The 19,691-nt window shown below is 40.6% G+C and overlaps 1 protein-coding gene across 6 annotated transcripts in view; it reads left to right on the top strand.

Annotated features, from left to right (window-relative positions):
* PHF21B (PHD finger protein 21B) overlaps positions 1-19,691 on the top strand; it is a 2,393,713-nt gene that overhangs the window by 1,922,634 nt on the left and 451,388 nt on the right. For all 6 annotated transcript variants that reach the window (XM_044088084.1, XM_044088083.1, XM_044088082.1 and 3 more), the window contains one exon: positions 16,640-16,662. In XM_044088084.1, coding sequence (XP_043944019.1) covers positions 16,640-16,662 — 23 coding nt within the window. The remainder of the gene's footprint in view (positions 1-16,639; positions 16,663-19,691) is intronic.

Below are 19,691 nucleotides of genomic sequence, written 5' to 3'. Positions count from 1 at the left end.
TCATTTTTACCTTCACAGGACCAAGGAATTTAGAAAAACTGATCAATTATTTGTCTCCTTTACTAGTAAAAAATTGAGAAGACCAGTTTAAAAACTACACTGTCTAACTGGATTGTATTTCCTTTGTTTATTCCTTGAGAGGCATAACCTTACCAAGACAACCAAAAGTGCATTCAACCAGGTCATTGTCTATATCAGCTGCCTTTTGGGCTAGAGCCTGTATTGATGACATTTGTGCACCTGCCACTTGGTCTAATACCCATACCTTTATTGCACATTACAAATTGGACATAATCTCTGGAAATAAAGCTGCTTTTGGTTCCATGGTTCTCTATCCTTCCATGAGTGGCACCCAAGATTACTGTAGCTGGGGACTCTGCCCCATTCATTGAAGAACAAATGAAACTGACAACATCAGATACAGAAGTTATGTAGTTACCATAATGTTCGATCTGTGTTGTCCATTTTATTCTTCCTCAACTTTCCTCCCTTCTTCCCCCTGCCCATGACTTTGGGAGAGACCTAACATAGTTGTTAGGAACCATAGTTCTTGTTTGAGCTCCTGATCTTTCAGCTGTCACTTTTCTGTCATAGCATTGTTGTTATATTTGAAGATTATAATGCATGTAATAGCAGCAAACTTGGTTTGAGGTATTGTTGTGGTCAGGGGCATTATGGGTAAGGGAGGAGCTCAAGAGTTGGATCCTAGAATCTTTAGAAAGTGGACAGGTTGGATTCGAGGATCGGATCCGAACTCCATTTGTTGAGGAAGAATGAAATTGGACAACACAGATGGAACATTATGGTGAATACATAACTTCTTTTTAGCTCTCTTCACCAATATTCTGATGTGCATTGTAAGATAACATTAGCAAGGGGAATGGATGGTAGTTTGACTCTTTCGTATGGTCTTTGCATGGTTTAAATATAACTGTGATAATAGTTACTAGGAATGATGCATTGACTCTGCCTCCAGCCTGGTAGATTCTGAAAAGTACTGTAAATAGTTCAACAAGATATATTTTTAATTTCTGGTACAAGTTGGCACAGAGCTTATCTGGTCCTGGACTTTTCCTTTGGGGTCTTTTTGACTGCATTACTAACCTCTCTGCAAGATATAGGAAGGATAAAATCATTTATGTGAGACACTGACTACTTGGATAGGCCACATTTATGCAGAAAATAATTTATTGTCCATGTCCTCTCTTCACTTTCTACAGTTGGGTCTGTGTATACAGTTTTGTAGAAATTAACAAGTTCTTCACTTATCCCCATTCTGTCATCAGTTAGCATTCTGTGTGCATTGGAATCGATAACGAGAATTATCATTTGTGCCTTTCTCAGCTACATCTAAAAAGCCAAACCCTTCCAGATTTGTTCACAAGGGCCCATGACCTGTGGCTACACTCTCAGGGACATCTTGAGCTTATTTTACCTTTAAGGAGATTAACCTCTCTGCACCTGCTTGTATTCCCTAAACATTAGGTTTTGTTTGTAAATCCAGTCTTCCAGCATAGTTTACACAGTTTTTGAAGTTTCTGTTGCAGATGTGATACCGGAACATTGTTTTGTCTATAAAACAAAGTTTTTAACCTTATGCATAAGCTTTGAATTTCTAACTTGTGCCCACTTTGTATTCAAAGGAATGCTCTTAACTGTTTTTTTTTTTTTACCTTGTAGAGGTCTTAGCTCTCTCCTTGATACCCTTAACCTGCTCTGGCTTTTTTAAAGTTAATGGGTCCATTTTCCACAACCTCTGTCACTGATCTGTTTGGGGGATTAAATTGAAGTAAGACTGCTGTGTGTTATATTACTTGTGGTGGGAAAATGTCAGCACCTTTTGCAATGTGGAGAAGGTCACGGAACACTATCCAGTAATGTTATAGTCTGTCAGACTGGCTTCCAGGAATGATGAACATGATGTCCCCAATCAGGAAATGAAAAGATCCCCATGCATCTTGAGCCTCCAGTTTTCTGATGCCTGAAGTATCACTGCCTGTAACATGGTGTGCCTCTCTGAAGAAGAGTTGTTTCTGTCACTCACTGAATTGAATAGTATTGAAATACCCTGCAAGACATCGGGGTGGGTGTGGGTTGGGCAGGCTTGCAGTGCTTCCAAAGAGTTCTTCAAACATTTGAGGCATATTACTAATAACACCCATATGTACATCCTAAGACTAAAGGACCTGCAGCTCTTGAAAATGTGGCCCAGATATATGTACCTTCTATATCACTGTGTTTATTCTTTAGCTGCCAACATAATGACCATTTAACAAAAAATAAGCTACTCCTGCCTTTGGTGTTTTGCTTAGACTCTTAACCCCAATATTATCCCAAACGTTCTGTTAACACCCTAACAGATATTTTAGTGATCTTGCACTCTTGTAAATATACATCAGAATTCAGTTTCTTAAACCAATGTTGGCACATCTTTCTTTTGGATCTGCATTACTGTGAATAAATCTTTGAAATCTCATAAATCTTTCTTGCAGTAGTGTTTCTAGGAGGCCATTGCTAAGCAGTAGATTAAAGCCTGCAAACCCCTCAAGTCCTGTAAAGATTTGTGAGGTATCAAGTACACATGTGGCAGTTAATGCCTACCAAGAGAATAACATCCCACAAATGATGCCTCATTATTATAAATAGAACTCACCAAAATAAATTCCCTTCGGTAATTAACTGTTTCTGAAGCACAAACTATAAAAATAAAACAAAATCCCAGAAACAGGTACACAGTTTAAAGGAGACTGTATATACGACCACAAAAAATGTCACAAAACACAAGTTTAATACATCAAAAGAGGGTAGTGCTTTCACAAATTTACATTTGCTTCATCAGACCATACTAGCCAACAAACTTCTTTCATTTAAATACAACCTAACATCCCAATTCAATTTAAAACAACCAATAAAAATGTTCTTCTTTAACTATTTTAACATTTCTCTAAATAAACTACATTAACTAGACTTTAACAACTTATAATACAATGAAAATGGAATTTAAAACATAAGGCTCTGTATAAAAATCCTATGTAAAATAAATGTAAATACATAAACGTAATCAAGGTATCTGTGTACATTTATTATTTTTGCTTTCTTACTTTTCTATTTTTTAAAACGGGTCAATGGGAATATGTTAATTTAACCCCCTTCCCTGATGGGCTCTCAGTTTCATAATCCATTGACGTTTTGCTACTTCTATTTTATTTACTATATTTCCCATCGTTATCTTTTCATATAATATGTGTTTAGTCAATGCACTATATGTTGTTCTCTCTTCCCCTTTGGGTTTGGGGCTGTTGTGGTTTCCACTGCATCTGGCTATTTGCTGGCTGTGCTTCATTGCTCAGAATATTCAGTGAGGTAGCCATTCTGTCTTCAGGGATGTCCAAGCCTTAGAGGACAAAATTAGTTTGCAGATAGTTTTCTGGGTCAGATGCTAATTTCTGATGACTGACGCTTCAAGATATGAACCATTCATGGGCTTGATAGATACTCGGCATTAACACTTACATGAATTGCTATAAACTTCCCTGGATCAGAGGTTGTTAGATCTTTCAGTGGGAGCATGGGAAGATTTAAGTGAACTAAACTTCCATGACTGCCCTTCATTAGGCACTGAAAGATACACTGACTGCTGCTTTTGAAACTCAAGTGAATCCTAAGCATTGTTGAATATGTGTTCGTGCTCCTTACTTGTTTATAATAAGGTCTGTAGGATATTTAAACTGTGTGGCAAGCTCATTCCTGAAGAATAAGGAACATACAGCAACAAAAGCTTTCCTCCGCTTTACTGTGGGGTGGAGTCCTGGTGCAACTTAACCTGGTGACCCCACAGATTAAGAATCATTCTTATCTGTCCAGTTCGGCATGAAAGATGGTCTGTCATGGAGATGCTTCTGTCAGACATAGTGGCTTGAAAGGTGAAGAGCTAAATATACATCCTGCTAAATGTGGCACCTTCCCTTGTGGAAGGTGTTCAGTTTGTCCTTATATTAAGTGTTTTGAAATAATTAATGATGCTAGATTTTGCTCTACATCTGTATATACATGTATGACTAAGTCAGTAAAATATGTATTATCTCTCCCCTGTAATTTGTTTTATATAGGGGAAACAAAAAGAATATTTAAGTTACGGCTCCTGGAGCATGTTATAGATATAAAAAATAATGCTGTAAGTCCTATAGCTGCACATTTTTATGCTTGTCATACTGGTGATTCTTTGTTGTTGAGAGCCTGTATCTTGGAACAAATTTTAATGACTGAGGAGGGGATAGTTAAAAAGAAGCTGTTATATAACAAAACTTTGTATATTTTAAAGTTTAATACACTTTCTCTAGTGGGTTTGAACAATGAATGTAACTGGAGGGTTGTTGTTGTTGTCTTTTCCCGGTTAGGGGTCGCCACAGCGGAACACCGGTCCACTAATGATTGGCAGTAGATTTTTCATGAATGCCGAGGTGCCAGCTCGACGTTCAACCTTCAACGAAGGCACACCCATTTACACATGTCTTTCGAACCCCCACCCAACCGCGGGGAGGACTTGCAGACTCCACACAGAAGGCACTCCCCGCACTCTAGCCGAGAATCGAACGGGAGAACCTCTTGCTGTGAGGCAACAACGTTACCTCTGCACCACCGCGGAATATGTTTTTTTTTTTATTTTTTTTCTACACATGATTGATTAATTATGTTATTATTTAATTAATTGTATTTAATTTTGTGTGTGTGTGTGTGTGTGTGTGTGTGTGTGTGTGTATATATATATATATATATATATATATATATATATATATATATATATATATATATATATATATATACACACACACACACACACGGTTATGTGATGATTATTTTGTAACTCCATGAAGGCTGGTTTAAGCCGAGGCACTAGAGAGTGAGTTTTGTTATACTTCTAATACATGACTTGTGGTGTTCTTTTGCTGGCTTGGTAGTTTGGTGATAGTGGCTTGAAAGCTCTGCATGCTGTTTGGTAAGTATTGAAAGCCCCACATGCTTTTCTGAACTTTGACGATCACATATCCACAGTAGTAAGGAAATCCTTCTGTGTGGCACATCTTATAAGCAAAGGCATCGCATCTAGAGTTAAGGATGTTATAATTCCATTATACTCGTCCCTTATCAGACCAATAATTGAGTACAGTACTTCCTTTTCCATGTACCTCACCAGACACCTGCAACAATTGGGGAGGCCACAGAGATTTCTCACTAAGAAATTATAGGGTACACAAAACAAGTCTTGCACAGAAAGACAGAAAGCCCTGTATTCTGTCTCCTACAGGTTGCTAAGGGGTGACCTGTGCCTGGCTTACAGACCAGACACTGACGTGGCCCTGATGGAAATGCTACACTTTCATAAATCAAACTGCACAAGGGTCAGTTGCTCCAGGGATTTTAACCTAGCCTCTGACATGAACAGATCATGCTAGAGATATAGCTAGATCTCCCAGACTGCCACTCCTCTGGAGCAAGCTTCTAGTTCATGTGAAATGGACCCCCCTCCCTGATCCACTTCAAACACAGCCTAGATCAATGGATGGTTGACTGCAAATTCACTCTTGTGATGGTGCTGATGTCCATCCTAGACATAGGACATCTGTATTAACTACCACAGACCCTTATTTCTTCCAACGTCACTCACCTAACCACTGACAATTGGAGTAACTTGGGATAAATATGGCAAGGCTTGTAAGGGCTCTAGGGCCATGAAAGTTATTGGGAGTGCAGGGCTGAAAGTAAGTGTTTTCTGTAGAGATTCTTCAAGAAAAGCACACATCACCCATCTTCACGGTCTCAAGCAGTCCTGTCTATTGGAGGTTTATTGTGCCTCTTTTATTAGTTTCTTCGGTGTTGGTGAATCTTTTGGATCTTCTTTTGACGGCATCATATCTGGACCCAGCATTGTTGTGTTCTTATAACCTGCATATTTAAAACACACTCCCAGAATGTAGTTTTGGCTTTACAAGATTCCAAAAGTAGTAGACAAACTGATTGTTGATTCTTGATCAGTGCCATGTCTAATATTTGCACCACTAATTTGTGAGCTTTTTCATTTCCTCATTCAGATCCAGGAGCTGATGTGGCCCAGTTGGACCACCCACATATTTGTTGTCTACTATGTGGTCAGACATCTAGCAGAAGGAAAGCCATAGAGAAAGGTCCAGCACTACCCCAGAAGCCAGATAATCATAAAATGGTATTGCAATTCATATTCTATAATGGTACAGTAGAAAATGCAGTGGTTTTGACAATAAACACAGTTAAAGCTTTGAAAAATACTGTTCATATTATCTTCACAAGCTCCTCCTTCTTCCACATCTACCATTAGCTGGATGATGCCTTGAGTCAGGCAAAGTTTCAGGAGGAACCCATTTACTGCCTCTCCAAATGAAGGTGTCTCTGAACTACCAAAAATCAAGTCTCAATCTGCCCCATACAGTGTGCTTCCTGGTACCATCTCTACAAGAGAAGATTGTTGTCCTTAGTTCCTTTTCACCTAGCAAACATGCTGGCATCTGTAACAGCAGGAGACATCCTGTTTGTATCCAGACTTGTGGTCCTGTTGGCAAGACTACTCATGAGGAAAATTCACTGTACCTAAGAATCCTCTGGTATCAGTATCATCATTCATGGAACAAAAATGATTCTGCTCATTCTCTGCATTCACAGGGAACGATGGGTGAAGCAGGAGATATCCAGCTGAAAATACCATTGGTGGAGCTCATGTGAAGCCAGATCTTGAATTGTTCTGATTTAGTCTGAAGTGTGCATCTAGGGTCCCTGTAGGTCAGAGATCAGGAGTCCACAGGATGATTGCAGAGAGCATTGTGGTTATGTGGTGCAGCATCAAAAAAGAGGCATACTGTGCTATATTTTATGGACTTTACTGTGCAGTAGCATGAGGACCATGGCTACAAATGATTGAAGGACGACTCAACCTACCTAGTAAATAAAGAATAAATAAATATGTAAGTACATCCCCTGTGTAGATTAGCCATGATAAGCTGGGAGTAGAACATTCAAACTTAATTTTCATCTCTGGGCCTGTATATCTGATAGATGCAGAATGCCCTCACATATCATTAGAGCAGATCCACACCCAGCCACTAAACATGGAAACTGAACCCAGAAGGTTTTTTTACAAGGTCACTTTAGTTTGGGGTATCTGAAAGGAAGTCCTGCCTACCATCCTACAGAATCATCAAATTACAGGGTTCTATGCCATATATGCTTGCAAGAGAAGTTGCATGGTGGGTGGATGCATTTTCAACCCCTTGGAAAAGAGGCTTACTTTATTCCTTCCCATACCCTTACTAATCAAAATCCCCAAAAGCCAGTGGTGGGCAGGTGCAACCTGATTTTGGTGACATTCTTTGACCCAAACAGCACTCTCTCTGTAATAAGGTAGTTGAGTAAGGGAGGTTCCCTTGCTGATCTCCCCTGTCACATAATATTGTTTCCCCAAAAGCGAGGAAATCAGGTACACTCAGATAGAAAGCACCACCATCTAGCATTCTGGAAGTTAGGACCTTGATCCCAAATTCAGACTTTTTCCCCAGAAATAGTGTATTACTAGAGAGGCCAGGAAACTGAAAAAAACTAAGAAGGCATACCCGACAAAGTAGTGCTTTTTCAATAATCTCCACTTTCATCTTACAATTCTGTTTGACAAGGACATATATGCCTCAGTCAGATTGCTTCTTTTCCCTGTCTGCCTGCCTCTAGAAGCTCATTTGACAGCTATATCTATTGTCAAACAATTTTCATTGGGAAACTACATCAGTAGCCCCAGTGAATCCAGGGGCACTTCCATAGTATCCAAACTTTGTCTTTGGAAATTTGACTTTCTATTAGTGAAGCACCAATCTTGGGACCATTTAATTTTTTTATCTTAGAAGAGTCTGCTGCTGGTGGCCATTACTTCACTCAGGAGGATTTAAAAAGTAAAGACCATAATGTACAGAGTGCTTTAGATGGTCTGCAAGAAAGTTAAGGTGACCTGAGGATTATTCCCTCCCCTGTGTCAAAAGTTGTCACTGAATCAGGATATTCATCTCCTGAACTTATTTTTTCACTTCCTCAGAACAAAGTTGAGACTGTCTTACATTTCATGAATATGCGTAGACAATATGCATAGACAACTTAGATTCGTTTACAGAATTTTTGACATGTAGTTAAAGCTAAAGATTTTAGACAAACGGACCATTTCTGCTTCATTTTTGTCAGGCAAACATTGGAAGACCAGTGTTTAAACAAACATTGTTTATGTGGCTAGCTGGTTACATTACATTCTGGTGTGATCAACAACAGTACAAGGATAGGCTAAGGCACATGCAGAAGGGACAGCGGCTACTACTGCTGATTTTTTCAGCCATGTTTCAACTAAAATTATCTGCTAGGCAGCTTCCTGGACATCCATTCACACTTCAGGAATTATAAACTGGGCATTCCTTCCAAGAAAAGAGTATATTTTGCAACTGCAGTTTTGCAGGGCATGTGTACTCCCCCTCCCTAGATCATTGGCATTTTCCATTATTGCTGTAGTACTTATCCTGCATGTTGTATATTGCAGCAGTTTTCCATACAGAAAGCATGGTACTGTTGTCTGAGCAAGTGCACAGTAATCGTGAAAGTTCAAATAGGATCACTGTTGAGTTAGCCTAAGTAGGCTTCCTCCTGCTGTCCTCTTTTTTTCTGTCCCTGGGATGACTGATTTTTTTTTTTTTTTTTTTTAGAAGGCTACCATTTGCTAACCGAAAAACACCCTATCTTTCAAACTTCTCCTCTTGCTTTTGGGGCAGGATGTTCTTTCAACTTCACTTTACTGCTGAATATTCAGATTTGTGTTGGCCACCTTAGTCTCCCAAGAAAAAAACCTGAATGGTACAGATACCTCTTCTGTATTGTACCATATGATCTGATGTTGTCATTTTCATTCATTCCTCAAGTGATGGACTGTGATCCGACTTGGCCACTTCTTCCAGATCATTAGATCCTAGAACGCTCGAGCTCCTCCCTTTACCCCCCAACCTAACATACCTCAGATCTTGTTTGCCATCATTGGGTATCCGACGCACATTCCTAGCTCTCAAACAATTTTGATGCAATCTTCAGATTCCTTCCAGTGGTATTTATGAGTTGTTAAATATGTTGGTATTTTGTCTTTCTGCTTCTCCCTCCCAAAATTTACTGATTTAGCATCTTCACTTATCCTTTTACTGCCAAGTTAACTTTTGTGGTATTTCTTCATTTACACTGCTAAGTTACCATTTGTGGTATTTATTCAGTTACATTTGCTGGTATTTCTTCATACTCCTTCAAATAATATTTCCTACCATTGTTGGTAGTTTCTCCCTTCTATTCCTTTTTCTCTTTCGTAAACAGAAGAGTATATATAATAAGGATTTTTGTTGTCTTTTATTTTATATATAAGTATCACTCGATTTCTTCTTGGCCTTTTTGGTTAAGAACTTGTATTGATCTGTTGTTCATGTTTATAAGGTGTCAGAGAAACCTTCTTGGTTTAAAAAGTATATTTCCTGTGGGCATAAGATCCCATTTTCTGATGGCCACAGGGAATGTGTTTATTGCTTGGGTCCAGCTCACCTTGATGTAGACTCTAATATTTGCTGTGGTTTCAATTCTGGGGCTTTACTTGACCATAAAAACAAGCTAATTTTTGCAGGGTCTCTTGTCTTTAAAATTTTCCTCCTCGGTGGGCAGAGCTCAAACCCCTTCTAAAAAGTTAGAAAAGGCTAAAGCTGACTCAAGCTAAGGCAAGGAGTCCTGGAAAAGGTCTCCAGATCGTTCCTCAACTTCTGCTTTGGCTCTTTCAATGGAGCCCCTGCCAAGATCCTAAAAAAAAAAATCAGATCCAACAGCTGAAAGTTCTAAATCACCATGTTTCTGTATCCCTCCTCTTCCATCGGATCCTGCTTCATCCAGGCTCCCCTCTCCACTCCTAGAGAAGTTGACTTATAGGCATTATGGGCCTCCTTCCACTGCCTCCTCTCTTCAGTCCTCTAGAAGCCTTTCAGAAGTAGACATGGACAGGATGATGAGCAAGTTCCTCAAAGCACAGATACAGATGGGGGTTTCCTGGCTCCGACCCCTTCCGGGCCTGAGAGCCGGTGACTGTCCACTTCCCCTTTGGTATCTCCTTCTCCGATCTGTCCTTCTGTTTTGGAGCTACTGGATCCAGGTTCCCTGGGAGTTTCTACTTCAGATCTGAAGAATGTCTGTTCTTTGACTGTGTTGGTTCCCCTGAGCTGACTGGCTCTGAGTGTTTTGTAGCCGGAGGACAATCGGAGCTGAAGCATCTGCGCTGGATCCACGGGCTTGGAGTCAACTCCAAAGCTTTCTTTCTCTCTGAACCTCAGTACTGGATAGCTCAGGCTCAACTCCCTCCTCAGGCAGGGTGCTGATGAGGTTGCAGGAGCCAATGATCTGAGGGATTTCAGTCTCAGATCCATCAACTTCTGTTTCCGTAGGTGTTCTGCTTTCAAGGTTATGGAAAGAGTTTTCTCTTTGCCTAGAGAACAGATATCCCTGCCCTCATCAGATCAGACAACCCTACCTAATGCTGTTTTGTTTCCTGAGCCGTGATCATCTCTTCCACTGTGACAGCCAACCCGAGCAAGCTTCCAGTCAGCCCATCAGGGCATTGTTATCTCTTCTGATACTTACCCAGAACACCCCATTGAAGAAGTCCCTCACAAGAAGATATACAAAAGGAGGCACTTAGATTCCCCTCAAGAATTTCTCACAGAGGACACTGATTTTGATGGGGGGGGGGAGGAGTTCCCAGATCACCACCTGATGACGTGTGCTTTGGAGACATTCTGGAGCTTTTAAAATAAAGAGGTGGTTGATGTTCCGATACTCCCTCTCAAGAGGAATCGATGTTCCTGGAGCCTTTCAGGTCTGGCCTATCTACTTCTTGGGTGACCCCCTCGGCCATTGAGCTGATTGTCTGTCAGTGAGCATGGTAGGAGCTGGATACTGTTGACCCAGTCCCTAAGAGGCTGGATAAGATTCTTGCCCCGTCTTAAGACCGTGCAGATTGGAGCAAAGGAGTTCCTGCTGATGCCATAGTTGTTACTGCAGCTACAAGAAAGGAACTAGAAGAGCAGAGTTCCTCTAATCATCTCCCTAATATGCGGTCTAAGGCATTGGACAGATTTGGGAAGTGTGTTTATGCTTCAATGACCCTTACTCTTAGGTTGCTGAATTACTTGGCGCATTTTTCCAGGACTGCAAAGGGATTTCCTAGGTTCAAGGAGCTTACCATATCTCTTTCTGGGCCCATATCCTCCGATGCTGAAAACAGAATTTCCTCCCAGCTGCCCATCCTTCTTTCTGTCTCAAATGTGTCCATGAGGTTGATCTTCCATGCTGCAGAATGCATCTCACAGGTGGCAGGTTCAGGTATAGCCATCAGAAGACATGCATGGATGCACTCATGTGATTTTTGTGGAACCACTTAAATCTTTTGTCAATACACCCTTTAACGGATCTTCTCTTCTTGGCCCCAAGATTAAAGACACACTCTCCAGGTGTGAACAAGAGGGAAAGAACCTGTCTGACATGAGTGTATGTTTTTTTATACCTCAAAGGCCCTTCTGTAGGAACCAACAAAGTGGCAGAAGGTTGTGGTTTAAAAAGTCCCAGGGTCCTTTCCAGGATTCATGTGGAGATAGTCCCCCCCCCGGGGCACGGGGGCAAATGGGAGAAACTCAAATGGAAGATGCTGGCCTTACGGCAGAGGTGGTCCACAGAACCAGGGATCTAAAGATTCTTTCTCAGATGGGCCCTATCAGTGCTCCTGAAAGGAGGCCGTACTGTCCCTCACTGGAAGCAATCAGGGGTCATTTAGCCCTGCACCAGAGAGCCTGTCTAACTATCACAAAATATTTGTGGGTGCAGAGCATTATATCCAGAGGTTATACCATACCACTTTCCCTAGCCTCTCTCACAGTCCAAAAGAAAATCCCAGATGTTCCACCCAGTCAGAGGGAAGCAGCATCTCTAGAAATACAACAGCTACTAGAAAAAAAATAGTCATCCAAGAGGTCCACCCAGATCAGATGGGGTTTGGAACTTACTAAAGATTCTTCTTAGTGCCAAAAAAGACAAAGGACTTGAGACCAATTAGCAAGTTAAATCAGTTTGTTCAATATGCAAAGTTTCGGATGGTCATGGTTTAGTCTGTTTTGCCCCTGCTTCAGAAGGATGATTGGATGTGCTTGATAGGTCTTCAGGATGCATACTATTGCATCAAAATTAACAGGAGCTCCAGAAGACACCTGTGTTTCTGGTTGGGAGCCAGTCATCAGTTCAGACCACAGCCCCCAGGGTGTTCACCAAATGCATGGCAGTGGTAGCAGGTCTCTTGAGCCTGCTGGGATTCTGGGTGTCTCCCTATCTAGATGACTGTCTCCTTACAGACCCAACCCATCATCAGCTAATTCAAGTTCAGGGACTACTTGCTCCAGTTGTTTTCTTGTGGGAATAATAGTCAATTATAACTCGCCACTAGACAGAGTCTGGAGTTTATAGGGGTGCATTTGACCCCAGTCAGATAGCTTCTCTCCCCTCTACTTGAATAAACACTCTACAATCCCAAGTAAAGAAAGTGATCCAGAATTCATCTCTTCAAGCCTGTTTGATTCCACAGGCTTTGGGTTCCATGGCAGCAGATATCACCCTTGTTTCATTGGCCAGGTTCCATATGAGGATCCTTCACTGGACTCCTGTCAACTCAATGGTCCTTTCTCCAACATCCAGTATCCATGCCTGTCAGGAACACTCAAGCGTGCAAAAGAGATCTTCTGTGGTGGATTCACACAAACCAACTATACGATGGCCATCTCTTTGTTCTTTCTCTTCCCAAGGCCATGGTGACCATGGACATTTCCTAGCTCAGGTTGCAGGGGACACATCTTAGAAAGATGGTCCAAAGCACATGGTTCCCCGAAGAGGCCAAATCACGTATTGATGTCCCAAAGATGAGGGCTGTCCTCCTAGCATTGCAGACTTTTTAAGACACTCTCCTGTTAGGGACATTTGCGATTCAGACAGACAATATGTTGGTAGTCTGGTACATCAACAAACAAGGGGGAACCAGATCTTACCCTGTTTATTGAGAAGCTGTGAGAGTTTGGCAATGGGTGATCTCTTCCAATCACTTTCTAGTAGCAATGCATATTCTGGGGTAATCCATCATGACGGCGGACAAGCTAAGCAGATTCATTTTGATGCCTGACGTGTGGTCTGTCAATGACTATGCTGCAGTCTGTTCCCCTTTCCCCTCAACAACAAGTGCAGCAGGTTCTTTGCCCTTATCCCTCCATCAGGGCAGTCACCTAGAGATGCTTTAATATACGACTGGCCCTACAGACCCTGTATGCTTTTCTACCCTTACCACTAATTCCCAAATTTCTTCAGAAAGTACGTCAGTTGAAGAGCACGGTTATGCTCACTGACCCCATTTGGCCTTGTCAGGTTTATTTCCTGTCCCTTTGGCCTCACCTTCTACATCCTCCATGGATTCTGGATCCAAATCCAGACTTCCTCTCTCACCCGACAGGCAAAACCCATCCAGACATAACAGGCCTCAAGCTAACCATATGGTTTCTCCAGTTCTGATAGTTGCGGGACAGCCCGGGTTCTCTTCCCCGGTCCATCATATTTTGCTTTCTTCTCATAAAGCTTTTACTAGAAAGACTTACAAGAGCAATGGAAAATATTTGTTTTGTGGGCCCTTAGCAAAGATCTGGAACCTTTTCAGCTACTGTACCAGCAATCCTCAAATTTTAGCTTCAGTTTGTAATGAAGGAGCTATTTTTTGACTATTAGAGTTCAGTCAGCTGCCATTTCTGATTTCCATATGTGTGAAAATAACTGTACACTAGCCTCCTTTAAATTACGCAAGGCCTATCTCAAAGGAGCTTTTTTGCTTGCACATTAATTAAAAGATCCTAATTTTCCTTGTGATTTAAGTATAATGATTCGGGCTTTAATTCAGTATCCACTTGAATGTTCAACCAAAGCTGACCTAAAATTTTTATCTTGGAAAACCATTTTTCTAGTGGTTATTACGTCAGGCAGAAGAGTATCTGAACCCCAGGCTCTGTTTTCAAAGCCTCCTTGTCTGATTTTTCACAAGGACAGAGTGTCTTTTAGAACTAATCCATCCTTTTTAGCTAAAGTAGCTTCTGAGTAAAATATTAACAAGGTTATTAATCTCCCAGTTTTCTTTTCAAATTTTTCAAATAAATGAGCGTAGATGTTATACCTGTTGAATGTGCATTTCTACTTTCATAGAACCAAGAAAATCTGATTAGTTATTTGTTTCCTTTTCTCCTACTATACTAGGAAATCTCAATATCTAAAGTTACATTGCCCAAATGGTTGACTGACTGTATAACTTTTGTCTATGGTAAATTGGGTTTATTTCTACCAAAACCTCAGTGAGATCTATGGTGGTCTTTTTAAGCTTTTTGGGCCAGAGCATCTTTAGATGATATTTGTGCCACTGCATTTTGGGCTAGTCCTCACACTTTCACTGCCCATTACAAGCTGGATTTGATTTTTAGGAACAGAGCAGATTGTGGCTCAGCAGTGCTCTAGAATATCCTTTCTTAGTGGCCTTCCAGTATTGTAGTAACTGGGTACTGTGTCCCATCAGTTGAGGAATGAATAAAAATGACATCATCAGATTAAAAAAGTTGTGTACTCACCATAACATTCCATCGGTGTTGTTCATTTTCATTCTTCCTCAACTTCCTGCCCACCTACCCCCTCATTTTGGCTTCAGGAGAGATCTAAGAGTTGTGTGGGAACCTCTATTCCTTTCTTGTGCTGCAGCTTCCATTTTCATATTCTACCTCTGTTTTATTCTGTTATTGGTTGTCCTTTTACATATAGAGGCAGCAGACCCGATCTGAGGTACATTAGGTTGGAGGAGCTTGAGAGCTGTATGATCTGGAAGAAGTGGCTGAGTCAGATCCGAACCCATCAGTTGAGGAAGAATGAAAATGGACAACACAGATGGAATGTTATGGTGAGTGCAACTTTTTATTCAAATGAAATAGTTTGCATGGAAAAGGCTTGGCATCATTTGGAGATGTCTAAAAGCACTGGAAGTTGGACTTACTAGTTGGATGTCCATCTGTGGTTTCATTCTCACATGTTATACATGATACTGCTGCAGTGATCCTACTATGTAAACATCTGTAGTTATGGTGAATATACTGTTACAACTGGACTTTGTTTAAACAGTGCTGTTGGGCTTTCTGCTGCCTTGACTTATTTCTGTTAGAAAGCAGGTAATGGCAGTGTCCCAGCTAATTAAATGTTGGTATTCTTGGAAGGGAGGGGGCACTGGCTGGTTAAGTGCAAACATAGCACGGTACCCCATTTTTGTCCATTTTCCAGCATCTGCCTCGGGTGATTGGAGAGGGTAAGGTCAGATTTCAGAAAAGTTGAAAAAAGGTACTAGGTCACACATTGAGTGACAGATGCCACAGACAGTCTGGCTCCAACACTAAGAAAACCCGTGGCTGCTGGGGGTGGGGTCTCAATGTGAACAAATTCACTATTTTACATATCACATTCTGCTTTTAATGAGCAGTAGATAGGCAATAGTTTATGCAATGTGAAGAGTAGTCTCTGGGCTTCAACATGACATTTTTATAAATTACAAATATGTCTCTGTTTTAGTGTACATCAGTTAGTTATATAGTATGAAGACTAGGCAGAGAGTAGAGTGTGAGAGAGTAATTGTGATTTAGTGATGCTATCTCTGTAGCATAAAAGGTTAAAACTGTGACTATAACTAGATAACTAGATGATTTTCCAATTGATTAGCTCAAATAATAAGAGGCCAGGAAGAGAAATGGATGATGAGACAGAGCCTGCTTCTCTGTTTAGGAGGGGGGTGAGGGGCATATGCCCATGGTGCATACTTTGTGTAAGTTCCATGGTGAAGACCAGGGATCACCAAAGGCATGTTGTATTTAAGGAGCTGGTTTCTTGAGATGACACCTCTTACAAAAGTAGGAGACACTACCCTCATGTACACCCATTGCACAACATCCTTTGGATGTAGTATGTATGAAGGATAACAGTAAGGCTGTAGCAAAATCCTCCAGTCCCTAGAGAGGATGTCAGTACCACTTCCTCCATTCAGACCCTTGCCCCTTAGAGATGAGTGCATGGATTTATATCTCTTATCTGGGGGAGGACAACTGAAGCAGCTGGCTGGGAGGGAAGTTTCAATTATCACAAGGGATCAGGTACCAAAACTACGTATAAAAAAAAAAAAAAAAAAAAAAAAGCAGACTAAAGTGAGCCCCGAATTCAAAATCCTAGCAACCTGATTTAAAAATATCACTGTTCAAGTCACATATATTGAATACTTGAATAAATTATACAATTAAATACATTTGCTGTGTTGAGTGTTTATTAAATAATTGCAGAGGTCTTCTAAGGTCAATGTCTTGCTTGTCTGCATTTGATCATCTTCTGCGTGGCATGCTTTACTAAACCACTGACTTTTACATTTCACTGCATTGCTTGACTAATCTATTCTCTGCCTCCTTTCACATGCTAGCCAATGAGGATCCCTCATGGAAGGTACGTTATACCTGATGCAAAGTTGCCATTACCATCTGCTTTTATTTGTTTATGATTGTTTCATAGAAACCTAAATGGAGAATGGTGTTGTTTAGTTGCTGTGTGTTGAATATTTTGTTTTATAGAGTTGTTTGTGTCAGCAGCTTAATGGGAGGTGAGTGAACTGTAAATGCACAGGCACATGGTGTGTATATTTGAATAAAAAAGTTCGTAAGCTGATTCTTATATAGAGGCCTTGCACAAAACTGTCATGTTGTGCTTCGACCTTAATATAGTTAGTCCACAGCTCATGTAACCTCCTACATTGGAACACATTACGAATTTCAGTCTGGAAAAATCCACAGGAAAGCTCACATTAGATACATGAGTGTAAAGGATATTACTTGGATATGTTCAGATGTAAGCACTAGGCTAACTGTTCTTTGGACCATTTTAAGCCTAGCCAGTTTCCCTTTTTATATTTATCTCCTTTGGTTTGAGATTGGCCTTACCCATCCCATAGTCAATTAATTTTATATTTACTCCTAATGAGAATAACTGGGATCATACCACAGATAATTTTAAGGGACTCATGCATAGGATAAAGCATTTAGGAGCTGCTTCTGCCCATTAGTAGTACAGGGGCAGTTCTGGGGTTAAATATTCTGTTTCCCATTTATAGATCCAAGTTGTACTTGAGTATGGAAAGAGATGAGCTTTGTTTTATGTGGATGGGTAAGAGGAAGCTTTGTATGCCAGACACAGGTCACCTCTTAAGCAGTGTATAGCAAGCCAGGTATAGTGACAGAGCTTTTAGTCCATGTAAGACATGTTGTTTAGGCCCTGCATCTTTTTAGTAAGGTATCTCTGCAGATATTCCAATTGTTGCATGTGTCTGGATGGATATGTTTCAAAGAAGGATTTATGGCTTTATACTTATGTGATTGACATAATTAGGGCTGAGTTAAGGGGGACAATGACATCCCCTAGATCTAGACACAATCTCTTTGTTTATAAGCTGTGCAATATAGAAGGATATTTTTATGACAGTGGCTACATAATGGTCAAAAGTTGGGCCACTGTCCACATATATTTCCATATTGGCAGTGTGGTAGTTCCTCAGGGTAGATGACTTCCCAAGGGATTTAGTAATGCATTTTTTGGCATTTAGTTTGTCCATGATTTTGGTATCATTTATTTGTAACAAACCTTTCCTGCAGGATAGCTAAATCATTTGGAGATTCACTGTAATGGCTCCTAGATTGCAGTCATCTGCATACTTACTCAGCCAGAGCTCTTTGTTATGTATGTATGTATGTATGTATGTATATACTTGTTTCATATATGCAGCAAATTTTCTTATTGAGAGTTTGTTTTTCAGTATAATGTATAATCACAGACCTATAGCTAGAGCGGGGCAAATTGGGTGTGACCAGCAATGCTGATGTGCAGCTTTTTGGCTGATTAAATGAATGGAGATTTGTGTATTAGTGGGTAATTGGCTGCCTCTGTAACTGCAATAAGAAGATAGCTAATGTTGTTTGCTACATTACTACAGTTCAGAGGAGATGAGAGCCTTTGGATCCTCAATATCAGAGGAGTGTTTTTGTGTGTGTGTGTGGACCTGGTGCCCAGGTTACCATTTTAGGTAGCTACAGCTGTGTGCAATCATATTTTATGTAGCACATTCACACTGTATAGGTCAGAAGCAAGATGAAGGTCCTTGAGACATCTGTGTTGTGAGGACAACACTTTATTATTAATGTCCTAACCATTAACCCACTGTTTTAATGGTGTTTGCATGTGTGTGATCATATGCTTTAGTGTATGTCTGAGAATAATGCAGCTAGCTGATGTGATGATCCTTGTTGTAAACAGTGTTATAGAAGTTAAATGAAAGGCTGGTGTTGCCACAATATAAAAAGCAAGTCTCTGGTCTGTAACGAAGTGGCATACAGTACAGTATTTACACCTGAGTGCTGAATATGTCCAAGAAAAAACTGTCTGATTCTGGTCTGCTTTCAGGCTAATGGGTATTCGGTATCTCCTATGGCAAACAGTCCTTGCTTAAATGTCTGTTCTCCAGAATTGTACTCTAGGTCTGCATCTCTCACTTATGAAATCTAGACTCCTCTGGTTCCTTAACACCTAACTAAGGCTACCGTGTCATATTTTTATACAACTTTCACTGGCACTTGTGTTTAACAGTGATACCTTGAGTTCATGTTAAAAGGGTATGTGCTACGCAAATAATTAGAGTAATACAACTCATTCTGATATAAAGCCATGCACTTTTTTTGGTGGAAGCTACTCTTCTGTATTTCATTTGACCCCCCCCATCTTGAAAATCTTTTAAGCCATAGTGATGTTCATTACACACTGTTGGATATGCCATCTGAATTGTGGTGGCTGGCACCAGGTCTATGATGCATCTTAAAATTGAAGGACTGTAATGATAAGACTGAACAATTAATCTTTATATTGTCCTTATTGCTTCTGGTGTTTTGGGGGGGGGGGGGTGTTTAGTGAGAATGGTGAACTACCTTCCTAGCTGACAGTACTTTAAGGACCAAGGGGCTCACTTGTTGGCCAGGCACTCATGTTCACTAAACAAATATCTGCTCTCGTTTCTAGTCAGTTTTCTACTTGGGTAAAAATAGGATGCTTCTCTCCACCCGACTTCTGGGACAGTACTGCACCCAAGCCCATTGGATACTTTTTTGTATACTGTAAAAGTAAGCACGGAATGCAGTATAGGCTCAGAGCATAATATATTCTTTAATTGTTGAGAGGTAGCCCCTACCTCTGTGGTACATTTCAATTTTGTGGGCATCTTACCCCTAGATTGGTCAGTGACAGTGCATACAATTGTGACAAAATGTGACACAAGTTTTATCCAATATCCAGCCAAGCCCAAAAAGTCCTAACCTGCTTCTTGGTTTTGGTACTGGCTAGTCTCTTACTGCCTCTAGTTTCTTCTTCTGGGCTTTGATAATCCCCTCCCTTTTACTTAGCCTGTTATGGCAGCTATGCTTTTATGAACATTCACT

This window comes from Protopterus annectens, chromosome 11.part0 (assembly GCF_019279795.1).
Source record: "Protopterus annectens isolate FY-2018-M chromosome 11.part0, PAN1.0, whole genome shotgun sequence".
NCBI classification, from domain to species: Eukaryota; Metazoa; Chordata; order Ceratodontiformes; family Protopteridae; genus Protopterus; species Protopterus annectens.
The sequence above is the reverse complement of the archived record's forward strand: the minus strand, read 5'-3'. Positions and strand labels throughout refer to the sequence as shown.